This window comes from Necator americanus, chromosome X (genome assembly GCF_031761385.1).
Source record: "Necator americanus strain Aroian chromosome X, whole genome shotgun sequence".
NCBI classification, from domain to species: Eukaryota; Metazoa; Nematoda; class Chromadorea; order Rhabditida; family Ancylostomatidae; genus Necator; species Necator americanus.
Window position 1 is genome coordinate 30,608,252 of NC_087376.1, and position 15,737 is coordinate 30,623,988.

The 15,737-nt window shown below is 35.8% G+C and overlaps 1 protein-coding gene across 3 annotated transcripts; it reads right to left on the reverse strand.

Moving 5' to 3' along the window:
- Nucleotides 1–2,055: 2,055 nt before the first annotated feature.
- Nucleotides 2,056–15,471, reverse strand: RB195_025985 (uncharacterized protein; the record flags this gene model as incomplete). 3 transcript variants are annotated; one of them, XM_064214333.1, is made up of 11 exons in its annotated part: nucleotides 2,056–2,163; nucleotides 6,095–6,172; nucleotides 6,225–6,349; nucleotides 6,410–6,459; nucleotides 6,565–6,697; nucleotides 7,519–7,560; nucleotides 14,125–14,298; nucleotides 14,355–14,625; nucleotides 14,699–14,953; nucleotides 15,036–15,204; nucleotides 15,416–15,471. In XM_064214333.1, 11 exons carry the CDS (start codon nucleotides 15,469–15,471, stop codon nucleotides 2,056–2,058), a joined length of 1,461 nt encoding a protein of 486 aa, XP_064070214.1. The 3 variants fall into 3 exon arrangements, with proteins under 3 accessions (XP_064070214.1, XP_013291251.2, XP_013291252.2); XM_013435797.2 differs by lacking the exons at nucleotides 14,125–14,298; nucleotides 14,355–14,625; nucleotides 14,699–14,953; nucleotides 15,036–15,204; nucleotides 15,416–15,471 and having other exon boundaries at nucleotides 7,519–7,531; XM_013435798.2 differs by lacking the exons at nucleotides 2,056–2,163; nucleotides 6,095–6,172; nucleotides 6,225–6,349; ... (1 more) ...; nucleotides 6,565–6,697; nucleotides 7,519–7,560 and having other exon boundaries at nucleotides 14,117–14,298.
- Nucleotides 15,472–15,737: the final 266 nt, after the last annotated feature.

The following is a 15,737-nucleotide window of genomic DNA, read 5'->3' on the forward strand; positions in this document are numbered from 1 at the left end:
ATTTTCCACCTTTTAACATAAAAATTTCCAAAGAGAAGCATTTTGTTGCGAGATTTGCTGTGCCATCAAACTTTAGTTTTCTGGGATATATACAGAATTTCTGAAGTGCAGCCTATATTCTCAGTCAATTATTTCCTTTCACTTGATGGGTTCATTCGGTATGCATATCTCAAATTACTGCTAGTGAGAATATAAATTAAGTTTGTTTGAGAATATCTTGGCACAAGTTGGATGGGATGTTCAACTTCTATTCATCTAGAACTCTACTCCATTCGCTTGTACCTGCTCAGAGTAATTTCTTAAAATCTAGGGAATTTCTCCAGCTGTATTTTTAAGGGTTTTTTTCTTGGAAGGTCCTCCTTAATGGATTTTTCTGTTCGAAAATTCCATGATGAAAGCCTTCAATCACTCAGAGTTGTGTTCCGTTGCAGATTTTGTGTGGAGAATTTTGGTGGAAACAAGTTTTTTTTTTTAAATGAGCTTCAGTTAGTTTTCAGAATGAATGCTTATGTGGGCGTTTCCCTAAATGATAACGTGCTATATTTTCACGACATAAAAGAAAAACAACAGAAATTGATATCCAGCGTAAAGCATAATTTTTGAGTGATCTCAGGGAGGTTTAAAGTTAGGATTTTATGTGCATTGGATTTTGCCTGTGTTCGTTAACACGTAATAAATTTTCAGGAAAATAAACGAAAAAATTGTTGCAGAAGTGTGTTACAGACGTAAGCAACCCTATAACGAAAGTTTTCTACAACGTTGAAGTATGCGAATGTTTTGTCTATGAAAATTTAGCAATTTCTACATTTGACTGCATTCATCTAAACTGTTCCGGTTATTACTTAGCGATGGTCTTTCAAGGACACCTAAGAGGTTCGTAACATCAACCACTGTCATGTACTGAATAGCAGTCAAGTTCCTGAAGTGAAGATGATGGTTCCAAGCGTTTGAAAACTGCACACTGAATAGTCGTTGACCAAAACACTTCTATGACACTTACAATGGTTGTTTATTAACTTTTGTTGTTTGCTCCACATGGCGATGCATAAACTCCATGATGCTATGAAGTTTATTGCCAATAAAATGATCAAGCAGATTTATTGGCGATCACAACGATGTAATAGTGCTGAAATCATGTTCTACGAATGTTATTTTGATGACTGACCGATCTGAATAACAAACTATTATGGATGTTTGTGTTGTGAATCTTTTTCGCTCTCATAAGTGCTTGGACAAGTTCGGATAAGAGTGGATTATGCAGACAGCCAGAAACAAAAAAAGTATTATCGATTAACTGCAGTTGTGATTACTTTAATTCTTGTTGTTATTCATCAAAAAAAGGTTATTGTTCCATGTTGGAAATCTCTGCAAATTAAGTACATGTACAATAAAATTTGATTTGCAATAGATAGCTTCCTTGTAATGGTAACCAGTCATTTTTATTTTTGTAGTGACAAAAATTACAATGCTTTGATATTCTTCTGACTGCAATCTTGCACTTCTCCATAATATTAAAAGTATACTCGCTCATGTACCATTTAAAATACGTAAGAAGTAGTCCAGTGTTTGCTTTGAATCATGCCACAAAGCTAGTGACTAATGGCAAATAAAAATCTTTATTCTATGAACAATAGAAAAAGTCACTTTCCGGCAATTTACTCATTCCGAAGCTCTTTCCTTATTTACATCGATATGTTTCGCACTATTAAAAAGAAAACCCGGTTTCGTATCCACAAAAGTTTCTGCGCACTTAGGAGTATTTTTGTGGTCTATACAATTAGCTTTCAAATCAAAATGGTCACGCTAAACTATCTATGCAGCCATAAAGAAAGTTTCCAAATGGGGACCTATTGTTATGAAGCCACTTATGCAGGAACTCTTCGGAAATTCTCGTGCACTTTTATGGATACGTTTCCTGGCTGATCATCAATACAGGCTAAAAAAAGTATCTTCAAAAATCTGAAAAGACTCCAACGTCAAAACGGAAAGATGGAAAAATAACATTCTGTCCTCTTGAATGTTTCTTTTTCTCCGAAATATGCGAAGTTGCTGACCTCAGAGGAAAGGATCATTGTCCAAATGACGTTCACGGCTCAGCCGTTTTGTGGTGAATTCGCGGTGTGCCCTGAGGGCAATTCCAAAGAAAATCGTCCCTATTAGGATCTGAAAGACGAACATTTCGATAAAATGATTACATATCTTCTATAATAAGTTCGATTTTCGATTGCTCTCGTTCGAAAAAAAAACGACGTTTTCGAGGACGATGGGATCTGCGGCGGTGGACATTTTTTGCGATGTCGTCGTTAGAAATCTATTCGTTTTTTTTCTCATTCTGTTTTCTCTGGGGAAAATTGTGATTGCAGAAAAACGTGCAATAGGCATTTGTCAGCGTTTTGATGTGCACTGCACACAATCACTCGAAGGACAACGAACGGTTCCTAGTAATGGCGTAGCTCTCGTTATAAGATGGGAAATGCCATAAAACGGATTCTAGAAACTCTCAAGAACCATATCATTTTTTTCTTTTCGAATGGAATCAAAATTATATGGTATAAAAGAATTTATGTGGTCATAGTACCTAGGTGCATCCCATTTCTGAGTTTTTCAAGTGTCCTAATTCGTTATTTTTCGTGAAGTAAATAAAAAGCTCAGAAATATGTAGAGATTCAGGAAAACCTTTTGACTTACAGAAATCCTCCTATAGTTGGTAAGATCCATGATCCAGTTGAGATTCGAAAAAGATTTAATTTGCAAAAATCATTCATCAGGTGAACACTCCAAAATCAATTTATATATTAATTACTATTTATTCAATAATTATTTGCAATAGTATATTTATATTTTATTTTTTATATTGATTTTATTTATGTTTTTGATATCTGTTTATATCTGATATATATTCACTTATTCAATATCAATTTTTATATCAATTTATCTTTTCACAGAGTTATTCTCATCAATGGATTTATTGAAGCTGTGATTTATAGGTCCACACAACTACTGTCGATAAATGATCTTAACTTCAGAAATCCAAGGCTTGGCTGATGAGTGTTAAGTGCTGGCAATCAATAATCAAGCTTCGTTTTTAATTTGTTTTTGTTCATTGTTTTTAAGAACTTCCGCAGCTGAAATCCAGATCCAATCCATCAACTTCTTTTAACTATTTCTAAACGTTGAGCGTAGCACGTACTAGAGAGAAGATCTCATTAAACGAATATCCGTAGCCCAACACTGCGATAAGGGGAAATTTCCAACTAATTGCTGAGAAAAACAGAACGAAAAAGCGGTGTTGAAATGATTTGCCGCATCTCCTGAGCACGTCCTTATAAGACTTGCAATGAGTTATTGATAGCTTGACGAAGTTGTTCTGTAAATTGCCTTAAAACGAGTTACGCGTATACTAGGATACTCTCCAGAGAGTGGCTGGCTGGACTGGTTGTGCTGATGGTGTGATCGTTTGGAAAAAAGTTCATATAATCGTTTTTCTATGATTCTAAACTTCAAATACTCTCAAATTAAAAAGGAAACGAATAGAATAGGGAGTATGTGGAGATCCTATTCGGTTGCGCTGCTATTCGTTTGCACACTTTCCAGAAATTTCTGCCTGAGATGTGTTGAAATGAGAAAGAATAAGATATTTATAGGGAAAGAAAAGGGTAATGCAAAACGATCCGAGAAAATCTAGTACTCATGTGAAGGCTGTATAAGAAAATACTGCTAAAACAGTCAACGGCTCATTGAAAAGTTTTTTTTTCTTTGTTCGGTCTGAGGTAAGATAAGCGAGCGATGAGAGGTTGTTATGAAAAAAATGATATCCACCTTAGTCCTTCCTCTAAAAAATTTCCACACAACATCTTAATCCTTCAATAATTTTATCATCCAGATCGAATCATCGAAATGAGGTTTTAGCAAAGTTTGAAAAAAGTAAAGAAGGCTGAACAAGGAAATATCTGCAATTTTGAACATGTTCGATGTGGATTCTCTGTAAGATTTAATTGTTGTGGTTTGGAAGGTTGTAGGATTAAAATATTACATTACAAAGATTACAATATCAAAATTTGGGCCTAGACACTACCAAATTTAGGGAACGAACAGAAATCCAAGACCAGTGCTTTACTTTCGGTTTTAGAATCCACGACTACTTATTTCATTTGTATTCTTTTTAAAAAAGTTATCAATTTTTCCTCCTAGTTCGGGTTGCCTCAGTGAAAAGAAACCATAGCTAAAAAAAATAATTTGAATTGTTCGAGATGTGATTGGATTTTGAAAGACACTTAATATTTGTCCACGCCCAGTCTGTCGCCTTACCAAAAATTTACTACATAGATATGATGCTTCCTCGCTAAGAAAAGAAGAAAAAAACCAGAAAGAGTAATTACATTTCACTACTTTTATTTCTATATCTGAGAATATTCCCCACCTTCAAAATTCTCGCTTTTTTTGGGAAGTTTGAAAGTGGGAAAATATTCCCAAAATGGAGATAATATTGTAATAAAACATTTTTGAAAAGATTTTCTTCAAAAAGAATTTTCTCGCACGACATTTTATTGCACTGGAATTTATTACTTTTAGTCTAGGTTTTCTCCTGTTATTCTGGGATTGAGACCGTAGCAATTTATATTTAAACATATAGACTATAGTGGAACTATGAACGTGGATATTTGTGGCCTCATGTGTTATTCTAGGACCCACTTTAGAGATTCGCTATGATGTTGAAAGGAATATGATCAGAAGTTCTGCAACATTTAACTGAAAACCCCAATTAATAATCGCCAGTCCGTTCTTCAATATCGCTGATCATGAATATGTTATTTATTTTGCACCGTCAATGTCATCCGTTTCTTTAGATAATAAGTTATAAGCAGCTTATGTCGGAAGTCTCCGAAACCTGGCGTACAGGGATTCCTTTAGATGTCGAAAGTAAACACGATGTATAGTTTGAAAATACTATTTGATTCCGTGTTAATATCGATTCTATTTTTCCATTTTTTTAAGGAAGAGAAAGTTGTGCTTTGAAGTTGAAAGAAAATATTCATCAACGCGTTTTCACATGTCGTAATCATACACTAACAGTAACATCAAATGCCACATTTGTGTGAAAGAATAGTTGAAATCAAATCATGGAATAACACTCTGGACAGGGTTTAGTTTTTGTGGAATTTTTAGGTAAGAAGAAATGATAGGTACAGTAGAAATTCAGTAGCCGTAAGAGAAAACATGAAAAATGTGTTGTCTTCAGTGCATTAAGCCATATAAAACTGTGGTTAGCTACGATCACTCTTAACTTCCTAAAAATTCCAAAATTTTGAGGGGAGGTATACTTGTTAGTGCTATACAGCAGGAAAAGTGCACTTATTATGTGTAATAAATAATTCTATAATCGAAAACACGGTTTTTTTCTTAGTCACATACTGCACCCTGCAGAATTTTGCAGTCAGAATATGTTTCTATTAAAAGAGATCGTTTTCTATAGTGCTCTGCTAAGAAGAAAAAATTGTTTCTTAAAAATTCTAGCGATAAAACTAAAACACTAACAGTTCAAAGGATCATGATGGCTTAGGTTTCTATGGACTTAAGCCACGAATAATAATATATCCTGAGCCTACGGAGAATAAGTCAATTGTTTTTCCTAACAAGTACACCGTATAGAGGAAAAGCTTTCATTTCCAGAAAGAGCAGATGTAAGAGTAATAAAGTATGTTTTTTTTTGTATTTTGTGAATAATTGTTGAGAAAGAGTTCGTTTCGGTGATGCCAGATCCTCGCGAGGAAAATCCATTTTAAAAAATTATGTTTTCTTGTTGCCGCAGAGGAAGACTTCGTACTGGTCAATGCCATCTAATTTTTAGAGGAACGATTCGAAAAAAAAAAGAATAAAAACATCATGTTTTTTTGTTATCCCAATAAGGTTCAGGTGAAACTTTATTATTGGCCTGACGTTTCGATAAACTCCTCTTTATCAAAAGCCAGTCTCACAGACTAGCCGGGTCGGTGAACCACCGTGTTTCTACAGATTGTCACCAAGGCGAATTTTATGAATAAAAATGACCTAGCTAGATTTTCCAGGCATTCTGATCTCAAATATGTTCACTAACCTCCGACACAGCAACAGGGAATTGTCTATCATAGAACGCTGAGCGAAATAGAAGCGGTTTCTTAGGGGAAGTGATGACCTAAACTTTGCTTAAAATTTCGAAAAAAAATCCAAGACTTTATGAACTGTACCTGCCAAATCACTACAATTAGAATTATTATGGAGAATAACATTCTCCAGACAAGATACGGTACCAACGCTGTTGCTGAGTGTTTTTGTACACCATAACAGAGGCAAGGGACTGTGAGAGTGTAGCCTAGAGATAAATTTGAGGGATTTTCCGCAGAATTATTGTAAAAAAAAATACCAAACTCACCGATTAGAGACACGACGACGAAAGTGAGGATTATTACAGCTACAGAATCCCTAAAAGATAATCGCATAAAATCTAGCATTCAGAGCATGTTGTGGTCGAAATAAATGAATTTCTCTTTCTCCCTCCCTTGTTTCGAATCGAAATGAAGATCCAACCTTTGCTCTACACTCATTTGGCTGTGATCCACCATTTCTGCCAGCGTAGCATGAAATAAAAGCCCAACGGTGGCAGATTCGACCATTATTGCCGCGTACAAACCCGCCAATATCCAGGCACCACGGAATTTCTCTGTAATCTAGGAATTCTCTTTCGTTTATTGAAACAAAATTGAAACACCACATAACACATTGTTGTACTCTCTTCCTCAATAATGTGGATAACACTGAATAGTTATGGAATAAAATACTACAATTTGTCTGTATCATCCTGATAGATGTTCTTGTTGTTTTGGCTCAACCTAGAGAAGATCTTTGACCGTTAATCAGTCCATTGGCCTCATTTATGAGGACATATAAAGGGCAATGTAAGGTTAATTTTTCTCTATTGCAACAACAACAACAACTGCTCGTCCATTTCGACCTCATTTTCTTTCAAAGTTCTCCTATTCGACAGCAAAGCAATAAAATAAACTAGCAATGAAAAAAAAATCGTCTTAGAAGGCGACACCACGAATGATCTAACAAGTTTTGAGATCCACTTAAGGATAGAAATTAAAAAAAAGAATATTTGTACAGCGAAATGTACAGTACAACAAAATGCACACAAATTCCGAATACTATTCATTTATCCCTAAAGCTCTTTCCTTATCATCTTCTATCCGTTTCTAACTTTTTTTTAGCAAGATTTTCATAGCCATTATATGAGTGACTAAAAAGTAAAATAGTGGTCCAGTGTTTGATCTCTGAGTGAAAAAAAAATTCTTCTCAAGTTATGTAATTCACGGACAGCACAATATCGCAACATTGGATTTATTGCGTATATGGAATATATTTTCCTAATATGATGTTGCGTAGTTTTTTTAGAAGGCAAATTAAACAAAAAAAATAAATGTCCTTGATTATAGAATGTTAATTTTTCTAAAGTTTTCATGCAGATCTTCATAAACTCACGTTCTGGCATCATGTAGACAATTTGAACAGGTGAGTAAAGCGCTGAAATAGAGAGAAATTTCGGATAATGAGTGCGAAGAGGAAAAAACGAAAGAACCAATCACCTACACATTGTCACAGAAATCACTAAAAAAAGCAAGACAACACGCAAGTAGGATTTGTGGAATAAAACTGATACAATTCATAAAAATACCAGGTTTTACTTTACATCACCTCACATGTACTATGTACTCCTTCTGGCAATATTTTACAAGAAATAGGGTTCTCTAACTTACGAATCATATCCGAAGAAGAGGTTGAAGCAGCTTTCCAGGGAAGAATTCGATGTTTGAGGTTTGTAGGAAGGAGGTACGATGTGTTATCAGTCAATGGATCAGTGAGTCTGTTCCAATATCATCGAAGATGTGGAGATTTGGAAATGTTAACAGGAGCGGTCGAGAGTGTTGATTTCAAAAGTGCATAAATACAAAAATTCCAGTAATTTTTACCACGGATAGCAAGTTCCACGGTTAATGTTTAGGATTAGTCAAATTTCTGCAGTTCTCGCAAGCATGTTGTAGTTTGAAAGAATGAGCTGCAGCTCAAATTACAGTGTAGTTCTTATCTCATTCATTGGAAACAAGAGTTAACGAAAAATATTCTTAAGGATATCGAAGGTGTTCAGGTATTTTAGTGAGGCTAACATAGAAAGGAGCATCACTACACTTACAGGATAACGGATGAGCTCCTGAAATCTACAAAAAGTGTTATAAAGTGTTCTATAACATTTTTTGAGAAACATGTAGCAAAAATCAATTACTTTTCAACATTACTAGAAGTAATAGTACTAATGAAAAGCTTTAACCTTTAGCAAATGAATTGGATCCGACTATACTTAAGTATATTATATTTAAAACCTTGATAAAATTGAACGAAAATGGATCTCTTCAATAATTTCCAAAAAGATATAGTAAAGATTCTCCAGGAAAATTTTAAAAGACAATGAAAGTTAGAAGATAACAAAAGAAGGATTAAATAGCAAGTGAGCTCAACAGACTGCGCAGGAATAACTGATCTATCGACTTGAAGTTCAAAAAAAACTCTTAACGGTTCGCCAGCGAAAATCTACGGAATCGATCAAAGATCATATTTTGCAAATCTGATCCGCTCATTGTTGTGGTGTTTTGGATTGAGAAAAAAATCGGGCAGGAGTGATGTGAGGAAGATGAATAACTGACAAGAACAGACCGGAACAAACATTTGTCATATGTCACTTTAAAACTTTTACTGAAGCAGAAATAGGTCGAAGAGCACAAATGAAGAAAACGATCTCTTCAATAACAAAGAAAAAATTTGAGTGGAGATAAAATATTAAGTATGACAGTGAAAGTAAACATCTAATTTTCATGATTCTGATTTCAACGAGCAGATACAAATTTTATATAAAATAAATTCATTATTTTATTTAATTTTACATATTATTTTATATAAAATAAATTTTATATAAAATATTGCTCATATTCCATTCTCAGTGGCGGTGTTTCAAAAAAAAAAACGATCATTATTGGTTCTGCCTATGTTCTTTAGGAGCACTAAATTCAACAAAATCCTAGAAATCTGTCAAATATACTAGATTCTAGTACTCTTACAAAATTCGTTCAATTTCGTTAGGGTGATCCTCGCCAAACTGATTGCGAATACTAATTCAAATAAAATATTTTATGAAATGTATAGGTTTCCAATACAAATCCCTTTTCGAGAAGCAGAAGAATTGGAGGAATGACACAAATATGTACTATTGGGAAACTTTATGGTTTTTTTTTCTGTTTTTATGGAGGATTTGGATGGATGAAATCGAATTAAGTCAGAACAATTCGTCTCCATACGCTGAATTTTCGATAATCACATCATCTGAGAAGAAAAAAAAACGTATTCGAATCCTGTCCTCATTAAACAGACGTTATGCAATTTTTCGATTTCAGAAGGTTTTCAGAGACAAATCAGCTTTTTCTACTTTTACTTCAGATTGTAATCCAGCCGTCATTTTTGCTCATTTGCCTTATCCTGATGGTGGACATATTAGATTAATGTATAGGAGACATCTGAGATGTAAAATGAGCAAGAAATTTTCCCATATTTGGCTGTTAATGTTTAAAATTTTATAACTAAATAATTTCATCACACGTGAATACTAGAAACCAGGTGTGAGCTCTGTTATGAACAAAAATCATTGGATAGAGGAAAAGTGTGAAGTTTTCAGACAAAAAGAGGTAGTTATAACTAAAACGAGCATTTCTGTCTCGGGCATGATGTGAGATTAAAGAATCGAGACGACAACTGCCGATAAGACATCATCCTCACTTACGTCAACTTGATTTTGTGAGGGATGAGACGATCATATGATCAAGACAGATGTATTTTCTTCGGGCATTGATGTAGGAGGACAAATGGTTAACGAATACGATGATTAACTATGTGTCGTTGTACGAGAAGACTTAGTACGATTGATGGGTACTGTATGCGGTATATTTCACGAACGTCTATGCACTATGAAACATAAAAAAAAACATGCCTAAAAGCTCTTATCAATCACTCAAAACTCCCACTATTGACGATCCATAAAGCAAGGGAAAATAATCCACACCAATGTGTGTTTCCTAGTTGCTATAACACTCTCTGAACTGAGCATAATGAGGAAGTGTCATAGCAACTAAGAAAATGCTAAAAATTTCAAATATCATCATCATATCAAGTTGAGGATCAGGTAATACTGCTTAGTTTTTAGCCTTAGTTCGACCTTCGTAGCAGTTATTTTTTATTTTGTAACTTTTCAACAGAAAAGAAAACACTAAAAAACAGCAGCAGATACACACGAAATTTGAAAATACGATTTGGAATTTGAATTTGAAAAATGAATTTGAAAATATTGTTAAAATACGGTCAAGATTAAGATCACCGTGAAAATCCAGAAAAAAAAACGACCAAGACGGGGATTTTAGATGAGAAGGTGCTCTTCTTGTATACACGTGGCTGGGATCCATAGGGAACCAACTGGCGTTGATGAGGGAACCATGAGCTGTTGTGGAATGATACGGGCGACAAAACAGCCGCTCATGCTCAAAAAACGCTCTTCATTACAGCGTCAATTGAATACGCAAACTGATTTCATTCTAGGATCAGAGATAATCATTTCTGGATTATTTACAATGTTTGCAACGAGAAGGGCTAACGTTGTGGTGAGCGAACTCTCATCAACTTCTTCTGAGAAAAAAGAAACTATGGAGGATAACAGAAATGAGGTTTGACATATACCTCTTGTAATATTGATTTTGAACCGGAAACAAATGAGGTGCCCCCGTCAATCAGGTGAAAATGTTTAGTTCGAGAACACTACGAAATTCTTCCGAAGAATTTTCCGGATTAATTCTCATGTTTATTACAGAAAATCCTGTACAAAAGCCTTTCAAATAAACCGATATGAGAAATAAGTCGATAATAAAATGATGTAGGTTAGGAAAAGTAGAGATGAGCTATAGAGTCAGGATAAATTTCGCACCGGAAATCCGGCAATACCGCAACAGAACTGTGAAAAAATTACGATAACTTAGAATCGAGGTTTAGAGATGAGGTCCGGTGAACTGTACTCCTCGTACTACTGACGTCACAACGTCAGTAAAATCGCTTCCCAGACGACCGATAATCGTGATGCTTTGTGATCAGTCTCAGACGTCATGTGACAAGTACAAGCTAATCGGATCCCGGATACGATGAAAGTTATATAAATTGATACCCAAAATTTCAATATGAATCACGTTTCTCTAGGACAAAAACAAACAAAGAGTGCACGAGATCAGGAACCAAATTAAAATATCGACGCCAGCTATCTCCTTATCTAGGTGAAGGACTCCTGTAATTTGCTATAAACAATTACTTCAAACTTGTCAATTTCAGAGAATTCTCCAGCTTTATTTTACACAGATAAAGTGAAAATTTTGAATATCTCAAATTCTATCATAAAAAATAGAAACATAGGAAAAAATAACTCTGTAGAATGAATATTTGGTCGGAATCGACCAATTCGAAGAAAAAGATTTCTCAGAACATTGCAGCTATCACTTTACAGTCATTAGGCTCATCGTTCCTTGAAGTGTTAAGAACCCACATGAGAATGCAACATATAAATTGTGGATTTCTGGATGTGTTTTTCTGTCGTTTGACAAATGCTTGTTAGGCTTTGTTCGCAACTTTTTCCGATGTTTACTGTGTTTAGTTAAGGTTGCCAGTTGCTGTTGTTTCCCTCATCCCACGATAGAATGTTAGTGTAGATGGTGATATGTGAAGAATCGTAAATAAATAAATAAACAAATAATTATGTGTATCTCTAAACCTATCCACTATGTATATAATTAAAAACAAGCAGAGATCTCTAGAAATTAGGTGAAACATAGATATGTACATTTAAATATTCTGCAAGCTGAAAAACGCTGAGACGAAATTAGGAATGGTCCCGCTTGGATTGAAATAGTTATGAACAACCTATGAAACCTTTCGGTAATTTCGCAGAGCTCACATATTTAAAAAAAAATAAAATTTTAGTTGCTGCGTTGCGCTGCCTTTTCGTACACGCATTTTTAAGCTTTATTATTTCTGCTAATGTGGTGGTCCGCTAGCAAAAGACGTGCAATTCTATAGCATCTTTAAGTCTTTAGAGAGAAATGAGGTAAAAATATGCATAAATGTGAGCGATAATCTAAAATCGAACTATAAATCCAATGCTTACCTAACATGGCATCCTATTATGCAATGCTAAATGAATAAAGTACAGTTAAATTAATAATAATAAATTAAAAAGTTTAGTAGTTATGGGTCTCGTTGTATTTTCTGGAATTATCGCTCACATAGCTGGATTCGTAATTTTTGTGGATACAAGCCAGAATCATCACTATAGCAATGCGAGAAAAACAGCGAGCAGTTCCTTAAAAATTCCGGATTTTCTTTAAGAACTTAAATAAATCAATACGTGACAAAGCAGCGTATGCTCATGGTCAGTGAACATGTTAAAAAACGCACTCAGTTAATTGTAATTTTTTTACTCAACACAATTTGTCATCTGAAGGAACATTTGTGTCTTCAATTCCAGGAACATAAGATGTTTTCTATTTTATTTGTGTATTACAATGTTTGTTTGCTCTTCATCCTATCTTTACTTCATTTGTAGATCTCGTTTTAAATTCATTGTCTGAAATGGTAGTAGACATGTTGGTAAAATTTTTCAACAGAAAAACAAAAAAGAGTGAACGGAGGGATTACTAACTCAGATCTTATAGCAGATGCTACAAATTTCAGAAAAGTTCACTATGTTTTTTTTTCGCGATTTAAAGAGATAACCATCTCAACGTTGGTAAAAGTTTTCTACGACTTTGATCACCAAACTCTGGAGGATAAGGAGTGATAAAAAAAAGATGAATAATTAGTAAACATCAAAGACGAATATTTCTGTAAAATAAATCCCAAAAATGTAAAAAAATAAGCATGTGATGAAACCAATCACATGCTTATCCTCAAAGAATCTAATTTACAATCAATTTAAATCAATTAATTTTAATGTAATTCATCCAACTAAATTAGTAGAGATGAAGACTTAGCGAAAAACATTTTACGTTCTTGAGCTTATACCTCTTCTATCTGTATATATCCTCCTATATGTGTATATATACATATATCTTACCTCGGTTTTACGTTAGAATGAATATGGACCTGAGCAGTAATAGATTTTAACTCAAAGGTCTTCGCTGGATGAAATCCTAGGAAGCAATGTTTCGGACTTTAACATTAATTTAAAATTTAACCCAAATGTCTTTGCTGCATAAAATCCAAGGAAGCAATGTTTCTGGAAAGGAACTGAAATGAAGTATCGGCTGATAGAAGTTGGGGAACAATTGAGTTGGAAATGGTAAGCAACACCTCACAGAAGCGTTATACCTTTCAGGATAAAGAATCTTTTCTGGGGAATAACCACTTCTAAAGAAACGGTTTAGTTAGCTACACAACGGTAGGTCAAAACTTGAATTTTTGATCGATAGGTGATCGGGAGATCATAAGATTGTCGATAGGGCACGTGACTCGGCCATCTATTCCTTATCGATTTTCCACTATTTAGCTTGATAACGTCGTTTTCATCGTCTTTTAGTTCTTTGTACAGTTCCTCTCGCTTTCTCCTCTCTTGCACAGTTTCACTTTCTTTCCAGAATATGTTTTAAGGAACTCTTCCTACATCCTCCGTCCATTGCAATTATTCTTCAGTGTGCAGGAAGTACAAAAGTGAATGAACAGCTGTAAACGTCTTTTATTCCTCTAAATTACACTGATATCGAAAGAAAGACTGCGAAACTAAAGGCAGTAGGATGGAGCCGGGAAGACGATCGGTGCGTGAGTCACATTTTCCTCCACATGTCAAGTGTCACGGTTGTTGAAGTCGCATTTAGGCACATTTTGTACAGACAATGTAAGTGTTGCAATGGTAGCAGATAAAATGTAAAATTACATTGAACAACATGTGAAATGAGCTTGAAGTAGTCTTGCTACGAAATTTGCTACGATAACAATGTCACGAAGGTGATTAATAACCAGGTGCAGTTCTAGGCGGTGGACAATGATCGCATCCACCTGATGGTCCGGCCAAGCCATCAGGACCGGTTGGGCCTGGTTTACCTGGAGCTCCTGGCGGTCCCGCTGCACCGCGATCACCGGCATCACCTGGTGATCCGTCTGGCCCAGGTTCTCCATTCCTGCCGGGTGGTCCTAAAAGTTGAATCAAACATAGAGGGTACAAATTAACTATGTAGAATATGGATCACCTTCCAGTCCTTGTGGTCCGGGTGGTCCTGGAGGTCCAGGTGGTCCTTCAGGTCCAGGAACTTCGTTGAGCTTGCCGGGTGGTCCCGGAGGTCCGGCTTTTCCCGGTTGCCCAGGCTCACCCGGTGGTCCAATCGGCCCCACTGGTCCCGTAAGTCCACGATTGCCGTCAACGCCCTTTTCGCCTGGAATTCCGGGTTCTCCTGGTGGTCCTTTCGGACCTGGACTGCCAGGTGGTCCTGCTGGCGCTTCCGGGCAGTCAAAGCACCACTCCTTAAAACATAAATGACTTTATAATATATCTATTGTGGATTCAGGAAGTGCATATTTGTGTAAGTTTGCATACCGGTTCCTTTTGAGGAATTGGTGGTGGAGCATCGGGACCATCTTTACCGGGTAATCCTGCCGGACCATCCTCGCCGTCAATACCGTCAGATCCAGGAAGACCAGGCGGTCCCATTGGGCTGACACCACACCCGCAGCACAATGCAGTTTGGGTGTTAGCTTCAACAGCAAGAGAAGATGTGTCGAATCCGTAGCCGGCTTGGCGATGTGTTCGAGTTGATAATGAGTTTTGTGCTGGATACACTTGGGCCAACACCTAAAGTAATCTGGTTTTTTTAACTGCTCCTAGAGCTAGCTGCGTAAATAAGTTTAGTAAGTAGTTGGTAAGTAAGACACACCTGAGTTCGTGTAACTTCCTTCCAGATATTTCCTGAACGCATTTTACAGAAATTAATCTCATTCTGCATCATTGTGTGCATGTGTTGCATGTAGTTATACATCATCGGCACAGATACAATACATACTAAGGTGGCCATTGTTGAGACAGCGACACCAAAGAAAGCTATTCTAAATCGGTAAATTATTCGGAAAATAATTTGAAGTTGCGGAGGATTTTTACCGATTAGGTGACGAGAATTAGCATTAATCTGTTTCTTAGATGCGCAAGGTAATCTACGTTAGTCGGAGCTTTTTTGTGGATCCCTCGATCCGCAAACGCGAACACATTTCGTTGCATTGTTAACGGAGACACTTAATTGAAGAAGAGAAAAAAAAGTACCGTCGCAGTCCATTCGCTTCCTTCTCCATTTCTAGCAAGGATTGTTTGTCACCCATTCTGAAATAATGCTGAGAATCTAATGTTTTTCAAGATACGGATAATTCACGTTAGAGTGGAGATTAATTATGGGAAAATTCGAGATAATTCATACTTGCTACAATATTGGACCAGAACCGAGTGATAGGTCCGTAGCTGTCGAGAACGAGTGGAAAATATCGCGCGAGTTAATTCTTTTCTTCATGTAATGTTTTCGCTTAAGCCTAGGTCTAGTATTACCAAAAATATGTTTGAAATACATATGTGACATGACAAAACTTCAGAA